This window comes from Anabrus simplex, chromosome 1, assembly GCF_040414725.1.
Source record: "Anabrus simplex isolate iqAnaSimp1 chromosome 1, ASM4041472v1, whole genome shotgun sequence".
In the NCBI taxonomy this organism is placed as follows: Eukaryota; Metazoa; Arthropoda; class Insecta; order Orthoptera; family Tettigoniidae; genus Anabrus; species Anabrus simplex.
This window is the reverse complement of record NC_090265.1, coordinates 43,631,995-43,652,580: the sequence shown is the minus strand read 5'-3', so window position 1 is coordinate 43,652,580 and position 20,586 is coordinate 43,631,995. Positions and strand designations below refer to the sequence as shown.

Below are 20,586 nucleotides of genomic sequence, written 5' to 3'. Positions count from 1 at the left end.
ATAATGTTGTCACTACCACAGTCTGCCCCAGGATAGGTTTTGCAATCCAGTACAGACGTCCGCTATCGTTGCCTCACCAATATGAAATCAATCTGATTTCGAACCCTGTCGCCAGGAGAAATCCATGTGTATCGACGCCGTGGGTGATGTTGGAAGAGAGTATTGCAGATAGACAGGTTATTGCCAACACGGAACTCCAGTAGTCGCTCGTCACGCTCATTTCTCACACCTAGACTGTGCCTTCCAACCACATGTCTCAAATGATTGTCTTCAATAATCTCACCTATCTTCGCATTAAAATCACCCTGAATGACTAATATTTCCTTCTGATGAATCTTTCTTATGGTGTGTTCCAGCAACTCGTAGAATTCATCGATTTCTTCATCCAGTGCAACTGCAGTAGGAGCATAAAACTGAAAGAAGTTGATCCTACACGGAGAAGCATTCATCTTAATGGAGATGATTCTGTCAGAGACAGGCTCATGTCCAACGACAGCACTGGCTAGTGTTTTAGGAATCACTACAGCGACACCATTCCGACTCAGATTCTCACTTCCAGAAACATATATGGTGTTATCCGAGTGAGTGACAAAGTGGCCACAACCTTTCCAATGTGTGTCGCTGGGTCCAAGTATGTCCAGATCACGTAGGCTCATTGCTCTTTCAACGATAGCCAGCTTTCCTGTCTGTAAGAGACCTCGTACATTCCAGGTTGCAATCTTTCTAACTACGCGCAAGGTTAGTTTGGATTGATTTGCACGTTCAGATGCTCCGCTCAACCATGTCTCCCCCGGAGATCCGACTGGGAGACTTACTCCGGACACTGATTTATGATTGAGTAAAGCCATGATGTTGTCTTGGGAAAATTAACAGTGGTGGTTTCCCGTTGCCTTCTACTGACCCCAATTCCACTCTGCTTACCGACACAGCTTCCCGCTGGGGTTGTTACCCAACCTTCCACTGGGTTGCTCGGCTTAACAGGGGCACCACGTGTAGGTAGGAAATGGAGAATTGAGGTGAGAGAGGCTGAGAGAACTCTCTTGTTGAGTTCTTATATTCGCATCACACCTCCATTTAGCCAGAGTCTCAGGGTGATCGCAGGGACTCTCCCTAGGTCAGTTCCCAGGGCCTTATATATATTGTATTAATAACCTTAGCTTAGTTACAGATCTGCAGTGACCGCATAAGAGGGACAACACCAGGCGGAAGAAGATAGCCCCTTGCACCACGCAAGGATTGGCTCTTAATCCCCTTCTCCATACGGAGACTTGGCACCAGGGACTACTGGCTGCTGGACAATGGGACGAACCTGTAGCCCAAAGCCCAGATGCTAGTGGACCCGAACCGATCCGGCAGTGACAAGGACTGATCCCCATAATAATAGACAATGGCAAGGAAATGGTTATGATTGCATGACACATATTCCTAACTAACACAACCTCTGGACTTTTCCAGCCTACATCCTTGCATGTGTTGCCTATGTGGTTTTTCCCTGACCCGTAGGTACCACACCTTAACACCACCTGGAAATTCTAAGTTCCCATGAAGGGAATTAGATTCTTTTCCACCAATAGAGCATATAAAAAATCAGATCAAAATTAAATGGATGGCTTTTCCGGCATTTGCTCTATTAACCAGCGTTTCGTCTTAGGTCTGACACTAGACTCTTCAGAGTGGGATGTGTCAGACCTTACCTACTGACGCTGGGGTGTATGCAGGTGAACTTATCAGAAGCTTATTTATGAAGCACAGTCTGATAACTGCATACGGGAGATAAAACTCCACAATGGAATTAATGCCCGCCTAGCATTTTTTTTTTTTTTTTTTTTTTTAACACCACCTCACCAACACAAACTCGGGTCGTGGTAGCGAGTCTAACTCCGAAACCGGCAGATACTCCTTGTATCACTTCCCACTCTTCCCTGATATCTTTTTCTTCTCAGATATTAATAGCATGTCGGGGGCCTTGTATATTGAGTCTATGGTCACGCGTGGGGAGTGGGCTTCGGGGGCACCCCCGAAAAGAAAGCGTGGCAGAGGGGTGGGGACTCAGTATCGAGAAAGCCGCTCTGCTAATGAACGATGCCTAGGCACGCTACGGGGATGCTTTTATTATGTAGCCCGCTCCAGTGGTATGAAGAAGATATGAAGTATGGTCGATGTTTTTATACCGTGTTGAAAGGAACTAAACTAAGAAAGGACAGCGTTTATTTATTCAACTTCGACTCTTTTGAAGAACCTTTTTCCTAAAGCATCTTAGGCTTGTCCGGCACGAGTCAAAAGAGGAAACACAGTATAACACATATTAAAGAAGAAATGCGCACAACGTGCATTATGTTATAAAAATTTAGATCGAGAACTTAATATTAGTTACGATTATAACTCTTCAAACATCAGGTGTTAGAGAAAAAAATCGTTAATTGGTAGAATTCTTAGTTTTAAATCAAAATCCTTCATTTCATTTATCAGCTAGGTTTTTATTTTATCTCCGTAAGATAGGGAGCATTCTATAGGTCTCATGTTGAAGTATAATAAGAGTTGAACTTATACGTACAGATGGCAGCTAACTCTACATGAAATTCGCTCCAAAACATGAAAGCTCTTAGAATGTCATCAAGTGTAGTGCATGTAAGCACTATTTTGTCATGACGTTTCGTTTAAAACATAATATTAGTGTTGTTTTTTGTGCTTTCTCAACGGGCGTAATATTTTCGAATCTAGTAATACTTTAAGGCTGATGCAGTAAAATAAAACTATGAATAATGTTTTTACGGAACTCGAACTTTAATGTCGGAAAGTGGATTGCAAGACATAACCTTCCAATCACCTGTGGAAACAAGTAGTTGCAGTATTTGACAGTATCGAATATGGCAGAGGATATATCAGAACAAGTGGAGTGTCATACTGCTTCTGGATGCGATTGCATGCGAAAAGCTGGCGATGGTAAGTTTTTCGTCGTATAGTTGGGTTTCAGTTAACTTAAGTGTCCTCCCATGTTCTCGGCAGTTTTAACCGTTATCTTCCCTAAAGCGGGTTTTGTCATTGAAAAGATACGGTCACATCATTTTTGATACAATATGCTGAAAACTCCACTAATTTTCACACTGTTTTTCCTCTTAAATTACTGATGCCTTAGTGAGGAGGTGACATTGTGTCCTTTGTTTGGTTGAGAAGTGCACATGAATAACTTTGGTTTATATGCATCAGACGATGAATGGAATATGTCAAGTTTGTTGATGCATTGTGTCCATTGATTTATTATTAAATCTCTTAAATTCTTAGGTAAATGAGCAATTAAAACTTAACCTGTGATCAGAACATTCTACTGATGCTTGTGGAAAGGAAGGTTCTAACCATCCTGAGAGTCATGATGTAGTTTTGCTTCCTTGTTCAGATGAATATTGATGGTTTATCAAATGAAATGTACTTAATTATAACCAGAGGTCCTCTTGTAATGCTCCATGAAAAATCTCTTGGACCTGTTGTAAACCCATCTGTAACTTATACATTAAGGTATTATGATCTTATTATATTATCTTCACAACAATGTTTCTTTTTACCTTAACTCTTTCCCTTCATCACCAATGAACATCTTGCCCTAGGTAGGAATGTTCCTTGAGGATTAGTGCAAGAAGGGAATATGAGAGAAAAATAAAAGGAAAAGGGACCATTGGGCAGACCCAGAGAAAAATGGACTGATCTGGTAAAGAAAGATGTTTAGGAGAGAGGACTAGATTGGGAGAAGATTACAAGAAAACAGTGGTTCATAGACAGAAAGATGGAGGGGGCTCGTACACCACACCTGGGCAGCTGGAGATGGTCAACGTTTTAGATGATGATCCTTGATTATAATTCCACTGAATTTTGATCCATCATCATTACAGATGCCCACCATCTATATTCTCAGCGTCTTCCCACATTTTCCCCTGTTCCTTCCGTGGTTGCCAGTCTTATGGTTTCACGTTAAAATTTGTTTGCTTCTGAACTAATGGCCAATTTATTTCGAATTATGTAGGTTTAATTAAATAGATATTTGGTGACAATATTTAAACTCAAGCTTAAGTTATGATTTCAGAATTCAGCAAGTAGTAATGTTTGTGTGATCTTTGGCAAAAATTGAGTGTAGATCAATTTGGGTGGGCCAGATGTTAATAATTTTGTTGCAGTCTATCTCTCTGGTCGATTACGAGATTGCATCCAGGAGATAGTGTGTTCGAACCCCACTGTCGCCAGCCCTGAAAATGTTTTTTCGTGGTTTCCCATTTTCACACCAGACAAAAGCTAGGGCTGTACCTTAATGAAGGTCATCGCCGCTTCCTTCCCATTCCTAGGCCTTTCCCATACAATCATCGCCATAAGACCTATCTGTGTCGGTGCGACGTAAACCAAATAGCGATTACGAGATATTGACCAATGGCAGTTCCAGAATAGCCTAGTCATTTGGATCTGAGAGATGAGATTTATTACCAGTTATTAAAGAATAGGAATGGACTCTTTGACCATATTCTTTATCATGGGATTTATGCTTGTACTTAATCTATCATTTTGTTCTGAACCATTGGGTGTTAAATTCATGGGACTCTGATAAATAAGGCTTCAGATCTTCCCGGCCTACCAACAGCGTTAATAGGAATGCTTGAGGTTGCCTCATACTGGGCAAGTTGACCATGCGGTTAGGGGCGCACAGCTATGAGCTTGCATCTGGGATATAGTGGGTTCGAACTCCTCCGCCGGCAGCCTTGAAGATGGTTTGCCGAGGTTTCCCATTTTCACACCAGGCAATTGCTGGGGGTGTACCTTAATTAAAGCCACGGCCGCTTCCTTCCTTCCATTCCTATCCCATCGTCGCCATGAGACCTATTTTTGTTTGTGCGATGTAAAACAAAATTGTAACATTGGTTGCATCATATAAGAACGAAAGCATGTCACCATTTATTTTACATGCATAAATCGTCAAGCTTTTCAGAATTAGATATGTGATTATTTCGATTGTACTTTTTACCATTTGAGGAAGCTGATGCCATGGAAACGGGTTGGACACTGAGTATTGTAGCAGTGCGATTCAACTAGATAGTTACTGTATGATGTAGAGAACTGATTTCATTGTTGAAATACGTAAAAGTAATAGATATCAAGTAAATTTGTGTAATATATGGAAGCTGACAGGACTGGGAAATTGATTGGATATTGGAATTAATATGAAGCTGGGATACAAGTCACAGTAAGATACAGAAGTTGAAAAGTAGCTGGAATTGATAAGATATCTGTGAATATAATAAAAGGCATTGGGTTGGGATATATTACAACATCTGGAGCACTTAAAGGCTGGTTTACACGGGTAGAGTAGCGAGGCGAGTAGAGTAGATAGTAGAGCTACTAGCATCGTGTAAACGATTAGGATAGTAGCAAGTAGAGTAGAGTAGCTAGTACGCAGTAGAGTAGAGTGGGTTTCAGTTGTGGTAAAGTAACTCTACCACTATCCTTCCACCAGAACCGAGCTCCGAGAGCTGGCGGAGAAGGCCGAGGACTATTTCCATGTGTGTACTGACGGTATTCTGTTCAGTAAATGAGCATTTTTGTGCATTTATTTGGTGGCAAAATAAAGTGTACGGAAGAAGAAACATGCAAATTTGTAGAACTGTACTGCGAAAAAGAATGTTTATGGAACATAAACAGTATTATTTACAGAAACTAAAATATGAGACGGGCGGCGGAAGAGGAGTTGATTACGAAAATGGGTAAAGAGGGTTTTGGTTTTATGGAACTTAAACAGAAAATTAAAAAAAGGTACGATGTACCTACAACCAAGAACTGATGAAAATTCGTAAATTCAAGAAGTCTGGAGGTGGTGCCGCAGACATCTACACTCCCTCTCTTAAGTGGTTTAGTAAAGTATAATTTGCATGATAATACTGAAAACCGTCCGCCTCTGTGCTGTGGTTAGTGTGATTAGCTGCCACCCCCCGAGGCCCGGGTTCGATTCCCGACTCTACCACGAAATTTGAAAAGTGGTACGAGGGCTGGAACGGGGTCCACTCAGCCTCGGGAGGTTAGCTCAGTAGAGGTGGGCTCGATTCCCACCTCAGCCATCCTGGAAGTGGTTTTCCGTGGTTTCCTGCTTCTCTTCCAGGCAAATACCGGGACGGTACCTAAATTAAGGCCACAGCCGATTTCTTCCCTCTTCCTTGTCTATCCCTTCCAATCTTCCCATCCCCCACCAAGACCCCTGTTCAGCATAGCAGGTGAGGCCGCCCGGGCGAGGTACTGGTCATCCTCACCAGTTGTATCCCCCAACTCAATGTCTCATGCTCCAGGACACTGCCCTTGAGGTGGGATCTCTCGCCGAGTCCGAGGGGAAAAACCAACCCTGAAGGGTAAACAGATTAAGAAAGAAAGAAGAACATAAAAGCCTATTCATGCCCTACGGAACATTGTAGCTGAGTGATATTAAGGGGAGGTACACCTTTGTAGGTCAAAGAAATGCAGGCGTATTGTCCTATAATGGAGAACAGACCTCCTTCTTTTCGATGGAACGAGGATTTTAAAAATACCTAAACCTATAATAGTTTCAAAGATGCAACAACAATAATATAAACAAGTGTCAGCTGGATTGTCCCTTTAAATGAAGGTTGCTCAAGTTTCATTGTTACACAGCGTGTTCATCATGTGTCTTGATGTGTTTAAGTTAGACAATGATGCAGGACTGTGTACTGTACTTTAATCATACATACATAGGGATCTTCTACATATCACTTGCCAATGCCATTAATTTTAATCAATAATAGTAATGTCAACAACAAATAGAATAATTTTCATATTTTGTTTGGAATATCCAAAATAATTATTGTTTACAGTACAATGTCAGGTCTTGAAGCTTAAGCTCTACACCTGGGCCGTACAAGCAAGGAGCAAACAAATTTGTAAATAGATCAGTAATCGGGATATTTATGGCAAAGAAGCTACTACAAATTAGGCCTACGCCAGCATGATTTACAGTGTACTGATGGCTATTATCAGTGGCCAGAGTCACCTCAAGCTTAAATCTTGGTGTTATCGCATCTCTCATCACTGTGTCGTGTCTTTGAATTTGCGGTGTTATAGCATCTAACAAGTGTCTGAAAGTTATCAGGCGTCAATCTCATACACTTTCTGTATTCTTCTTTATACTCTGTCGCAAGTTCTCTCAGAATTAATGTTGATGCCTCAAGTGTATCTCTCCTAAGCCAGCCTCTTACCCATTCCCTTCTTTCCTCATTTGCTTCTTCTAATGCTTCACTAACCTCTTGCATTAATATGTTTGCAAATGTCTTTAAACTCTTCGTTACGATGTGCTTGCGTCTTGACATGGTGCTACTACTCTACTCTACTCTACTGTATGACTCTACTCTCGTATGAACGATACTAGTGTCAACTCTACCAGACAGTGGTAGAGTAACGTGGCTACTCTACTATCTACTCTACTCGCCTCGCTATTCTACCCGTGTAAACCAGCCCTAATTCATTACTGTTTGCATGAAGGAGCTATAGGCCTACTACATGAATGGAGAGTTACAATCGTAGCCCCTGTCTACAAAGGAAAGGGTGATAAACATAAAGCAGATAATTACAGGCCAGTCGGTGTGGTGTGTTTGTAACCTCTGGGAAAGCTTTCTTTCTGATTAGGCTGTATTAGACAAGTTTGCAAAATTACTAACTGGTTTGATACAAGGTAGTTTGGGTTTAGGAAATGTTGTTCCATTGAGGCTCAGCAAGTAGGATTTCAGCAAGATATAGTAGATATTTTAGATTCAGGAGGTCATATGGACTGTATCGCTATTGACCTATCCAAGGCTTTTGATAGGGTACCGGTAGATTGTCGGGGACTACTGATGAAAGTGAGGGGCTATTGGATGATACAAAAGAGTGGTTGAATGAGTGGCTAAGTTTCTAGAAAATGGAATTCGGAACATTATAGTAGTTGAAGTGTTATCTGATCCGGTAATAATTAAGAGGGGTCTCACAGGGCAATATTATTGAACCTTTCTTTTCTGTAATAATAATAATAATGTTATTGGCTTTACGTCCCACTAACTACTTTTATGGTTTTCGGAGACGCTGAGGTGCCAGAATTTAGTCCCACAGAAGTTCCTTAACATGGCAGTAAATCTATTGACACGAAGCTGATGTATTTGAGCACCATCAAATACCAGTGGATCGAACCTGCCAAGTTGGGGTCAGAAGGCCAGCGCCTCAACCCTCTGTGCCACTCAACCCGGCACTTTGTTTCCTTACGTATAGGCTATAGATGATATGAGTAAAGATCTGGAATCAAAGGTTACAGGATTGTGAACGACTTCAAAAAGACCTTGACAATGTTGTGAGTTGGGCAGCAGACAGTGGTATGATAGTAAATGGGATGAAAAGGCAGGTTGTATGATTCACCCAAAGTTCTCTTGAGTTTACTGTTTTGATAGGCTGATGGTACCTAGTGTGGGTCACTGTAAGTACCTAGGTGTTAATATAAGAAATGATCTTCATTGGTATGATCACATTAACAAGGTTGTAATGAAAGGATACATATTTCTTAACATGGTTATGGAAGTATTTAGGGGTTGTAGTAAGGATGTAAAGGAGAGGGCATATAAGTCTGGTGAGACCCCAATTAGAGTATGGTTTCAGTGAATGGGACCCACACCAGGATTACTTGATACAAGAACCGGTAAAGGTCCAGAGGAAAGTAGCATGATTTTTTCTTGGTTATTTCAGACAAAAGAGTAGTTTTACGAAAATGTTGCAAACTTTGGGCTTGGGATACTTGCGGAGAAAGTAGACGAGCTGCTCGAGTAAGCAGTATGTAATACCAATATAGTTGGTCCAGTATTGGACATTATAATAAATTTTCCAGCTAACTCATTCCTGGTTGCCAGCGTTTTGCCCCAGTGTGCTAAGTTGGGCTCATCAGTTGGTAAATAGCACACCTACCAAGACACATGGCTAGTGCATACAGTGGAGGCCACCGCGTAGACTACTTGGAGCTGCTGGCAGTGCCAATGCACTATGAGAGACTTTGTCTCATTTTCAAAAGTTGATGCCTGCCTGGCCTTCAGATGATAGAGATGTTGATTCCCATATGAAACCTGAAATATTTGTTCCGAATGAGTTCATTTATAATACCAATATAGTTGGTCCATTATTGGACATAATAAATTTTCCAGCTAACTCATTCCAGGTTACAACATTTTCAAGTAAGGTCATTCATATTCATATTTAACATTGCAGAAAGATTGTTTGCAAGAAGTGTTAAACTACCTCATTAAATATGTGTATACTTGTTCTCCAGTGTTTTTTCAACAGTTCATAAAGGAACTTCCATTTTAAATAGACAGCAACAATGGACATTGTATTCTGTATGAGACATTATGGTAGCCATGTCACATTTCAGGTTATATTTCAATTTTAACATTGAAGACAAAAGTTTTTGCAAGAAGTGAGGTCATTTTGTGTAAATAATGTATATATATATATATTGAATGTATATAATTATATATCGAAAGATTTTATTCACTGACAAAACTACAAAGAGTTCTGGCATATTGCAGCAGATTCATTCACAACTCCAAACAGCCAAACCTTGTCAGTTCAAGAACTTCAGTCATCATTAATGTTACACATTCGCATAGCTCATATATATATATATTGCGTTTCTCAAATAGTCCTTAAAAAGGCATTGGGTTCTTCCATTTGTTTCAATTTCTGAACAATGAGTTTTGTAATCAACCACACTGATGGTCTCAAGTAGAGACGAAACATGTCCCTAATATTTAATATGATTTTTAATTAAAAACTTTTTTCACTTGTAAAGTGATGTGTATTGATTAGGTGGACCAAAACATTTGTTTCTTAGTTTTAACTGTATCAATATGGATCTATACGATGAAGTTCGTAAATTGTTCTAAACTCTCTTCCTGTACAAAGAAGATCAACTTGACACGGCACTTTGTAAATTTTGGGAAATAGAAGAATTGCACACCAAACCTAAAACTCAGGAAGAACAACAGTGTTAACATCACTTCAAGGATAACACCACACACACTCCTGAAGGAAGATTCATTGTTAGGTTACCTCGTAAAGAAACTCACTCACCATTGAGCAATTCTCATGATATGGCAACAAAGATTTTACCAACTGGAACAAAAATTCAAGAAAAATCCAGTATTGCATGAACAGTATGTGAACTTCATGTCCGAGTATGAACAGTTATGTCACCGGGAAGTAGGCCTACATGTAACAGATGATTCTGAACATTTTTACTTGCCACACCATGCAGTATTTAAAGAAAGCACAACTACATCTGTCAGTAGTTTTTGATGCATCAGCCAGAACCACTACTGGAGTGTCACTTAATGATACATTGTTAGTAGGGCTTGCTATACAACAAGACCTTTATTCCATTGTGTTGAAATTCAGGACACACAGTATTGCATTTACTGGAGACATCACAAAAATGTACAGACAAGTTCAGGCTCATGAAAATGGCACACAGTTGCAAAGAATTTTTTGAAGGGAATCACCACAAACAGTTATTGACTGTCTCGTATGGCACAGTTTCAGCTCCACATTTGGTGACAGAGTGCCTCAAACAATTGACAGAAGATGAAGCAACTTAATTTCCACTGGCATCAACCATTGTACAAAACGATTTTTATGTCGCCGATGCCCTGTGTGGCGCGTCTGACATCATCGAAAGATTTTATTCACTGACAAAACTACAAAGAGTTCTGGCATATTGCAGCAGGTTCATTCACAACTCCAAACAGCCAAACAATAAATGAATGGGACCCTTGTCAGTTCAAGAACTTCAGTCATTATTAATGTTACGCATTCGCATAGCTCGGGTGGAGTCATTCAATGAAGAAATCAAAGACTTACAGAAGGAAGGCATTGTATCAGGGAAGAGTCAGCTGAAAATTCTCTGTCCATTTCTACATGATAACGTACTAAGAGTTGGTGGTAACTTGAAGAACACGTCGCTCCCATTCTCAACAAAACACGAAATCTTTTTACCATCAAAACATCACCTGACAACTCTAATATTGTCAAACATGAACACTTAAAAGTTTTATTACGTGTAATATTGGTGAATGACTCAGCCCTATGGTCTAATCACGTGCATAACCAAACTATAGTCCGCTACACTGTTTAGTATTACAACATGTGTGCAACAGTATTCAGTTCATCACTCCAACAATGTCCTTGACAGCTTCCTGAACACAGCTTCAAAGAAGATATTTTAAAAATAGAGGGGACAGATAAGTTTATAGCTGTGTTGCACACCCATATAGCTATGTCCTAAGTTATGTCTCCCTCCATTTTGACCTCTGCTGTTTGGTTCCAGTAGAGCCGAGTGATCATCTATGGATCACTAGCAGCACCACCAGTAGTTTTTAAAATCTTAGTAAGTTTTACATGAGATATGCAATCAAAAGCATTTTGATAGTCGATGAAGCATGCGTATACGTTGACGTTCATAACCAGGGATCTCAGAGTCCAAATATTCAAGAAGAAAGGAGCCTTTGGGAGTTCCCAGTCCATTTTCAAAACCAAACTAAGTATGACCTATTTCTCAATTAATGAATTTGACAATTCAAGACGATTTGTATTACACTTTTATGACCTACTGTCAATATGGGCTCTAACCATGAAATTTATTTCATGCAATAAATATGAGTGGAGAAACAGCAGTTTTGCATATTGATGTCTGCTAAATAGCACAGCATTCAACAGACTTCCACTAATTTCAGAGATAGTATGGATCGTCGTACATACATCAGAACACGTGTATAGTAAAACATGCGTGCTTTGTAGTCTACTTCTTTCAGCTCGTGGTATACCTGCAGTTGATGTGATTGCGCTCCAGTATCCACAATCACGTTTTGAACACTAGACTGAGGAATACAAGGTCGTGGTATGTGACATTCACTTTTCTTTGGAGAACTGAGGACTTGTACCATCACCCATCTTATATTGTCATTAGATCTTGTGGTTTTTTTACCTCCCAGACCTTCCTTCATTATGATACCGATGTTACCTGTACTCCTAAACATTTCTACCCATTGAAGAATTGTTCTCTTTGGTGTTGCGGGTCTATGAAACGTTTCCTTAAAACCAGACAACACAATTTGCAAAAATGGTCCATTGTTCTTTCCAGCACCGTAACTTCAGAAATCATATTTTAAAGCCCAAGCACATTCTACTATGGTGTACTGTGGCATAATTAACTCCTCAGATATGTAACAAAAATGCATTGAAATAATGACATGACATGACTCCTCATCTTGCCTAGTATGCCTCATTTTGGTGCTGCCATTGGTTTTTGCAGTTCCCCTATAACTGCATAGCCTTTGGTGGTCCTATTTGAGGATCCAACCAGCCCCTGAGCTGATGACCTAACAGACTGTCAGAATGCGAGGAGTCATAATACCAAACTAACTAACCTTCACTAGCACCCTTGCTTCTGAATACGGCATACTGTGTGTATCAGAAACCTGCCTAAAATCTTCTGTGTATAATAGGGAAATTTTTGACAATCACTATAATGTTTTCCAACAAGACTGCGTAAGTAGTAGTAGAGGAGGAGTATTAATAGCTTTTCATTGCAATCTTACAAGTAGAGTTGATATTAGTATTCATTCCATCAAAGCAGTTGGAATCAAAATAAATTTCAGAAAATATATATATATACACTAGCTGATGTACCCTTGCTTCACTACGGGATTCTCAGAAAGACTGACTTTGCGGTTTTCCTAACTGAAGTCGACATAGGTCATTGCAAAAACGTCATTAGGAATGTAGCGATCAAAAGCAATGTTATCACACAAAATACTCGATCAAATGAAAAACGAACAGTACTACTGTGCCGATCAAGCAGTCCAAAGTTCCAAGCTGGAATGACCAGGCCGGAGGCAGCTGTGAACACTTCTCTGCCATTATTTCGTTAAATATGCACAGTATATAATCAGTGCCTCAGAGTAGGGACTGAATACCTCGAATGCTATGATGAACCAGTGTGTTACGTACCAGTAGTATCGGAAAATTTATGAAACAGAGGAATGGCATGCTGAAGAAGAAAGTTACCTAACTCCCCAGCTACTTCCCGCCAATATTTAGGCAGACTGTTACACTCGTACGACTGGGCGAGTTGGCCGTGTGATTAGGGACACGCAGCTGTGAGCTCGCATCCGGGAGGTAGTGGATTCGAACCCCACTATCGTCAGGCCTGAAGTTGTTATTCCGTGGATTCCCAATTTCACACCGGGCAAATGCTGAGGCTGTCACATTAATTAAGGCCAAGGCCACTTCCTTCACACTCATAGCCCTTTCCTATCCCATCGTCGCCATAAGACCTAACTGTGTCAGTGCGACGTAAGGCAAATTTAAAAAGAAACTCGGTACGCAGCAGTAATCCTATCTATCGGAGATGAGTGACAACAGAAGACAAAGCACATCACAACAAACAATGGTCAATGTAATGTTATTGTTGATCAATTTTATGAGCTTTCTATATTGTAGGCCTTCACATTTAGTTTTCTTTCGACTCAGTGATATTAGGGCATCTTATAAAATTATTTATAGCGTAGTCTGTAGTTCCTTATTTTCCGACTTCACACGCCGATTTTCATTAAATCCTGTTTACCCATTCTCCCCTGACTCGGCGCTGATTAGGACTTAAAACAAAAATCCAAATTCATTAATGTCTCTGATCATAGCCGATATGGTAACAATGTATAAGATATAAATGATCGGAAATATAATGTACATAACTTTAGTTAGTATTTATCGATACGACCACTAATAACATAATTATTTGAGAATTAAATTTTAGGCCTAACCCTAAACTACTATTTCATTCAGTGTGAATAAAATTATTTATGGGCTAGATTATAGCACCTTTTTCCTCGACTTCCCCTACCGATTTTCGTTAAGATACGACCATTAATAACAAATATTTGATAACTAAATGTTACGCCTACCCCTAAACCACCATTTCACTCAGCGCGAGTAAAGTCATTTATGGCGTAGATTATAGCGACTTATTCCCCGACTTTGTATACTGATTTTCATTAAGATATGACCACTAATAGCATAAATATTTGAGAATTAAATTTTAGGCCTTCCCCTAAACTACCATTTCAGTTAGCATGAATAACATTATTTATGGCCTAGATTGTAGTGACTGATTACCAGACTTTGTATACCTATTTTCATTAAATTCTCTTCAGCCGTAACAGACAGATAGATAGACATTACGGAAAAGTAAAAAGTGCATTTCCTTTTTACTGTGGGCACAACTAATACAGAAATATAATCCTTTTTAAATTCTGAGCAATGTACAGACAAAACTCTTATTTTATATATATAGATTTGTAGTTCACATTCCACCCAGTTTTAAAATGGAGGTCTAGAATGAATGAATTTTTCAATGAGTATGAAGAATATCCAAACTTATATTCTGTAAATGTTATAATAGTAGGATATTTCAATATTCCATCAATTACCAATAAGTTAGATACTTTAATTTAATTAGGTATTGGTGGAACAGTGAACATTACTCTTGCCAGTTTACCTGCTTCCTGGAGCAACGAGTTGGTGACGTATGCTGTAAACATCCTGGAAGGAAGACTAACCTGTTTTGTTTCACACTCCATGTTACTTGTGTGAGTGGAATGTCCTAGCCAGATGACAGTAAAACAGTACAGGGTGGCTGCAGGGAGTCTATTAGAAAGGATAGTGGGAGCAGTAAATGACGGAAATCATTACTGTTCAACTTTTTTTTGCTAGTTGCTTTACGTTGCACTGACACAGATAGGTCTTATGGCGACGATGGGACAGGAAGGGGCTAGAAGTGGGAAGGAAGCGGCCATTTTCCCAACTACTTTGAGTCAGCACTATGTCTGGATTTAGCCCACTTTCACAGCCAGATGCCCTACCTGATGGCTTCACTATGTGGAGTGATGTTTTCATTATTGCGTGTTTCTGCGGTCGTACGCAATGTAATGTGTTGGAATATATATGTGTGTTAAGATAAACGCAAGCATCCAGGCTCAGAAGTAGAGGAATTAACAATCATCATCATTTCCCTTTATCCAGCTGTAGCCGGATTGGGACAAATATGGTTCCTCTCTACTTTCTTTAGTCTTTCCACCACTCCTCCTCCAACACTGTGTCCCAGTCCAGGTTTCGTTCTATAATACTGCGTTGGATTGTGTCCTTCCATCTCAATTATGGTCGTCCACGGCCTCTCCTTCCTTGCATTTGCACTTCCATCACCTTTTCTGGCATTCTTTCATCACTCATTTGCTTTATGTGCCCAAATCATCTTAGTCAGCTCTTCTCTATTCTATCATTCATTTTTTCCACTCCAATTTCTTCCCGGATTTTCTCATTCCTTATTTTGTCTCTTCTACTCTTCTGTATCATACTCCTCAAGAACTTCATTTTGGCTGCCTCTATTTGACTCTCATCCTTCTTTGTCATTGTCCAAGTTTCTGCTCTGAAGAATTAACAATATAGAGTTGAAAATCCCTGACCTGACTGGGAATCAATCAGAGGCCCCTCTGTATTCAAGACCAGTAGGGGAAGAGTGGGCTCAGTGTTGCACTGTTTTTTAATTTATTGTTTTCTGCAATAGCAAAATATCAATAGGTATCATACAAATATAACCTTTTACATGTTTCCTTATGTCTTATGTACTTGATTCAGTTGGACATATGTTTAAATATTTTCTTGCAGTTTTTAATGTGTTTAGGTAGTGATGTACTATGGAAGATTGTGCCCGAGCAGTCAGGTGCAGTGTTCCATTAACCTAGATGTTAGAACCCTTTTAAACAAATACAAAAATAATGCTTTACGTTGCACGGACACAGATAGCTCTTATGGCGAGGATGGGATAGGAAAAGACTAGGAGTGGGAACAAAGCAACCATGACCATAATTAAGGTACAGCCCCAGCATATTCCTGGTGTGAAAATGAAAAACCACGGGAAATCATCTTCAGGGCTGCCGACAGTGCGTTTGGAATTCACTTTCTCATGAATTGCAAGCTCACAGCTACGCAACCCTAACCGCACGGCCAATTCGCTCGGTATGTCAAAAAAGGGGGTTTTGTATCACATCGGACCAGAGTTCTGACTCTTTCAAAAAACTAAAGAGACACATACAGAGGTTATGTATCAACCTTCTTTAATTTATCCCTGGCATACATTTTATAGATCTCATATACGCTGTTCCGCATTGACTCCAGTATCTTACATTAACCTCGAAAGGAAATTATTCTGATTCGATCTTGTTCAGTATCAATCAGATTCTTAAAACCTTTAACTTATTATTACTAACATTTACAAATTACAGCATTTTTATGCATGTTTTTTCCTTGTTTATAGGAATTCTTCAACCATTACACTTGATAAAATGTGCAGTATGATACAAGATTGCGAATTTTGAAAAAAGAGCATCAGATATTGCACATAGGGGCCTATACTTTCATGGTTCTTCTTCATGGTAGAATCAGCTGGAATACTGATATAAAATTCATCATCAATATGGAAGATGCCAGAATCGAAGATCTAAGAGCTTGTCAGAGAAGAGATCCCCTAAAATTTGATTCACCTTGTGACTTGTAAGGTTGAGCTGACTTCTGGAAGACCCCATGCAATTGCACTTGTAGGAGCATAGGAAGTTGTCAAGAAATCTAAATCGATAATTAAGGTCAATGAATAAAGACTTGATAACAAAACTGAAAGTTATGTTATCACATTAGATAAAGAAAGAACAAGATTTGTTATACAATTGTAAAAATGTGGAGAATATGCACATCCACTAACTTAAGAATGTTATAATATATCGATAGGATAATGGCAGTTTCTTTGCAAAAATGCAGAGATTATATGTGTGATTATCTGGAATCAATAACATTAGGATATGCAGAGCTTTTAGTCTGGAGTTGAAAATGCTTTAATATTTCAAGGAACACACAACTGTTTACACCCTGACTTTGTAGCACTGTCACCTGAACCTTCTGGTACCCCAGGTAACATGAGGCTTTTGAAGTAGTATTGTAGCTACAAAGACACAAACGTGAATGCTGTCAATTGTGCACACTGTTTTATTTACAAATTATATACACATTACACACACATCAATAAACCACCATTTTGAGTACTTGATTGCTACGAAGAAGACAAAGGAGACTGCAATACTTGCATTACTTGCATGTCAACCAACTACCAACCCAACAAAGTTCAAACACTTGGTTAACGACTTCACTACAAGTCTCGTTAAACAATTCACTCAAGACTGCCTTTTTATATACATTGCCTGGCCAGGCTTCTAGAAGAATATGACACAACATGTTTTCTCGTAATTTCGAAAGTCTCAATAGCCTATTTACAGTGAAAGGCATTTTCTACATAATTCCAGTGGTAAGATGTTGTTCTGGACTATTAAAGTGTGATTCACAACATTACACTGGATTTATACATCATATTTACAGGTAATAATAACTTATATACTATTAATTACGTGTTCTGACTTTAAATAAACTCATTAATATATATACAGCGGATGTTCTTGACATAACCTCACAAATAATATGATCATGATTTATACCAAATAAAGTCCGTACGTAACTACATAAATAATAATACTAGTAGTACTAGATGTAAACAATTTCATAGCCACACCTCACAAGTAGTAATAATAATAATGATAATAATAATAATAATAATAATAATAATAATAATAATAATAATCGAGCTCAATATTTTCATTATTTACCCATGGGTTAGAGAATCGTTTCCAAGTTATACTAGTCCATTGCTCATATCCAGGAGATATTTGGTTCGAACCCCACTGTCAGCAACCCTAAAGATGGTTTTCCGTGGTTTCCCATTTTCACACCAGGCAAATGCTGGGGCTGTACCTTAATTAAGGCTACAGCCGCTTCCTTCCCATTTCTAGGCCTTTCCTGTTCCATCGTCGTCATAAGACCTATCTGTGTCAGTGCGACGTAAAGCAAATAGCACTTGCATCAGTAGATCCTAGGAAATACAGAATGGAGGAACCCTATTCTCAATATATATATGAAAGAACATGTCATAACTGACGGACAGACTTCATAATCACCGAGCCAAAACTACTCAACATAAAGAAATGAAATTTTGAGGATACATTTATGTTACAATGTAGGTGCTCTCTAAAGGAGGATTTTTAGATATTTTGTCACTAAGGGGGTGAATTTTTAACTCAAAACTTTCAAAAGTTTGCAGATGTAAAGATTGGTATTTAGAATCTCCTTTAAAAATAAAGAAACACACATTTTTTGTTTTTGGAAAATCCCACTAGGAGGGGTGAAAAAGGGGTTGAATACCTTTAATGAGGATATTTATATCTCAGAAATTGAAGATATTACAGACCTGAAAATTGGTATCTGGAATCTGCTGTTAAAATACACTGACTGACAGAGCAAATGCAACACCAATAAGGAGTGGTTGGAAAGGGATGAAAGTTGGGGAAAAAACAGAGACGGCACGGACGAATAATTGATGTTTATTTCAAACCGATATGCAGGTTACACAATGCGCATGGCATTGACTCAGTAGGATGTAGGACCACCGCGAGCGGCGATGCACGCAGAAACACGTCGAGGTACAGAGTCAATAAGAGTGCGGATGGTGTCCTGAGGGATGGTTCTCCATTCTCTGTCAACCATTTGCCACAGTTGGTCGTCCGTACGAGGCTGGGGCAGAGTTTGCAAACGGCGTCCAATGAGATCCCACACGTGTTCGATTGGTGAGAGATCCGGAGAGTACGCTGGCCACGGAAGCATCTGTACACCTCGTAGAGCCTGTTGGGAGATGCGAGCAGTGTGTGGGCGGGCATTATCCTGCTGAAACAGAGCATTGGGCAGCCCCTGAAGGTACGGTAGTGCCACCGGCCGCAGCACATGCTGCACGTAGCGGTGGGCATTTAACGTGCCTTGAATACGCACTAGAGGTGACGTGGAATCATACACAATAGCGCCCCAAACCATGATGTCGCGTTGTCTAGCGGTAGGGCGCTCCACAGTTACTGCCGGATTTGACCTTTCTCCACGCCGACGCCACACTCGTCTGCGGTGACTATCACTGACAGAACAGAAGCGTGACTCATCGGAGAACACGACGTTCCGCCATTCCCTCATCCAAGTCGCTCTAGCCCGACACCATGCCAGGCGTGCACGTCTATGCTGTGGAGTCAATGGTAGTCTTCTGAGCGGACGCCGGCAGTGCAGGCCTCCTTCAACCAATCGACGGGAAATTGTTCTGGTCGATATTGGAACAGCCAGGGTGTCTTGCACATGCTGAAGAATGGCGGTTGACGTGGCGTGCGGGGCTGCCACCGCTTGGCCGCTTGGCGGCGGATGCGCCGATCCTCGCGTGCTGACGTCACTCGGGCTGCGCCTGGACCCCTCGCACGTGCCACATGTCCCTGCGCCAACCATCTTCGCCACAGGCGCTGCACCGTGGACACATCCCTATGGGTATCGGCTGCGATTTGACGAAGCGACCAACCTGCCATTCTCAGCCCGATCACCATACCCCTCGTAAAGTCGTCTGTCTGCTGGAAATGCCTCCGTTGACGGCAGCCTGGCATTCTTAGCTATGCACGTGTCCTGTGGCACACGACAACACGTTCTACAATGACTGTCGGCTGAGAAATCACGGTACGAAGTGGGCCATTCGCCAACGCCATGTCCCAATTGTCGTTCGCTACGTGCGCAGCACAGCGGCGCATTTCACATCATGAGCATACCTCAGTGACGTCAGTCTACCCTGCAATTGGCATAAAGTTCTGACCACTCCTTCTTGGTGTTGCATTTGCTCTGTCAGTCAGTGTAAACATGTATCTTTTTTGCTTTTGAAAAATCCAATTAATGGAGATAAAACAGGAGTGACAAATGGGGTGAATTTTTAGAAAGACTATATTTACAGTATATCTCAGAAATGTAAAATGTTACAGACGTAAAAATCTCCTGTAAAAGTAAAGAAACATAAGTGATTTGTTTTTGGAAACTCCACATATGGTGAACTAAAAAAGGAGTGAAATTTTAAAATGAGCATGTCTACAGTACATCTCAAAAACTTAACATGTTACAGAAGTGAAAAATGGAAATTTTTATCTCTATTTAAAATAAACACGTATTTTTTTTTCGGAAAAACCCTGGGGGGGGTGGTGGTAAAAATGACTGAGAATGGGGTTGAAATATTTTTATTAGGATTCTGATATCTCAAAAACTGAAGATGTTACAGACGTGAAATTTTGTATTTGGAATCTCCTTTCAAAACAAAGAAAAATGCATTTTTGGGGGGAAAATCATCTTGGGGGCGATGGTGAAAAGGAGTTGAATTCCTTTTATGAGGACACTGAAGATGTTACAGTCATGATAATTGGTATTTAGACGATCCTTTACTAATAAAGAAACAAGTGTTTGTTTCCAGAAAATTCACTTGTTGGGGGGGGGGGGGGGGGAGGGATGAGAGGAAGTGGAAAAAAAAAGTGAATTATTTCTATG

The 20,586-nt window shown here is 40.1% G+C and overlaps 1 protein-coding gene across 1 annotated transcript in view; it reads left to right on the top strand.

The window, feature by feature from the left end:
• The first annotated feature begins 2,570 nt into the window (after window positions 1-2,570).
• The window catches only part of LOC136884004 (RNA polymerase II-associated protein 3), a 212,629-nt gene continuing 194,613 nt past the window's right edge, over window positions 2,571-20,586 (top strand). The window contains exon 1 of the mRNA XM_067156014.2: window positions 2,571-2,943. Within this exon, the coding sequence (XP_067012115.2) occupies window positions 2,868-2,943 (76 nt within the window). The 5' untranslated portion in view covers window positions 2,571-2,867. The remainder of the gene's footprint in view (window positions 2,944-20,586) is intronic.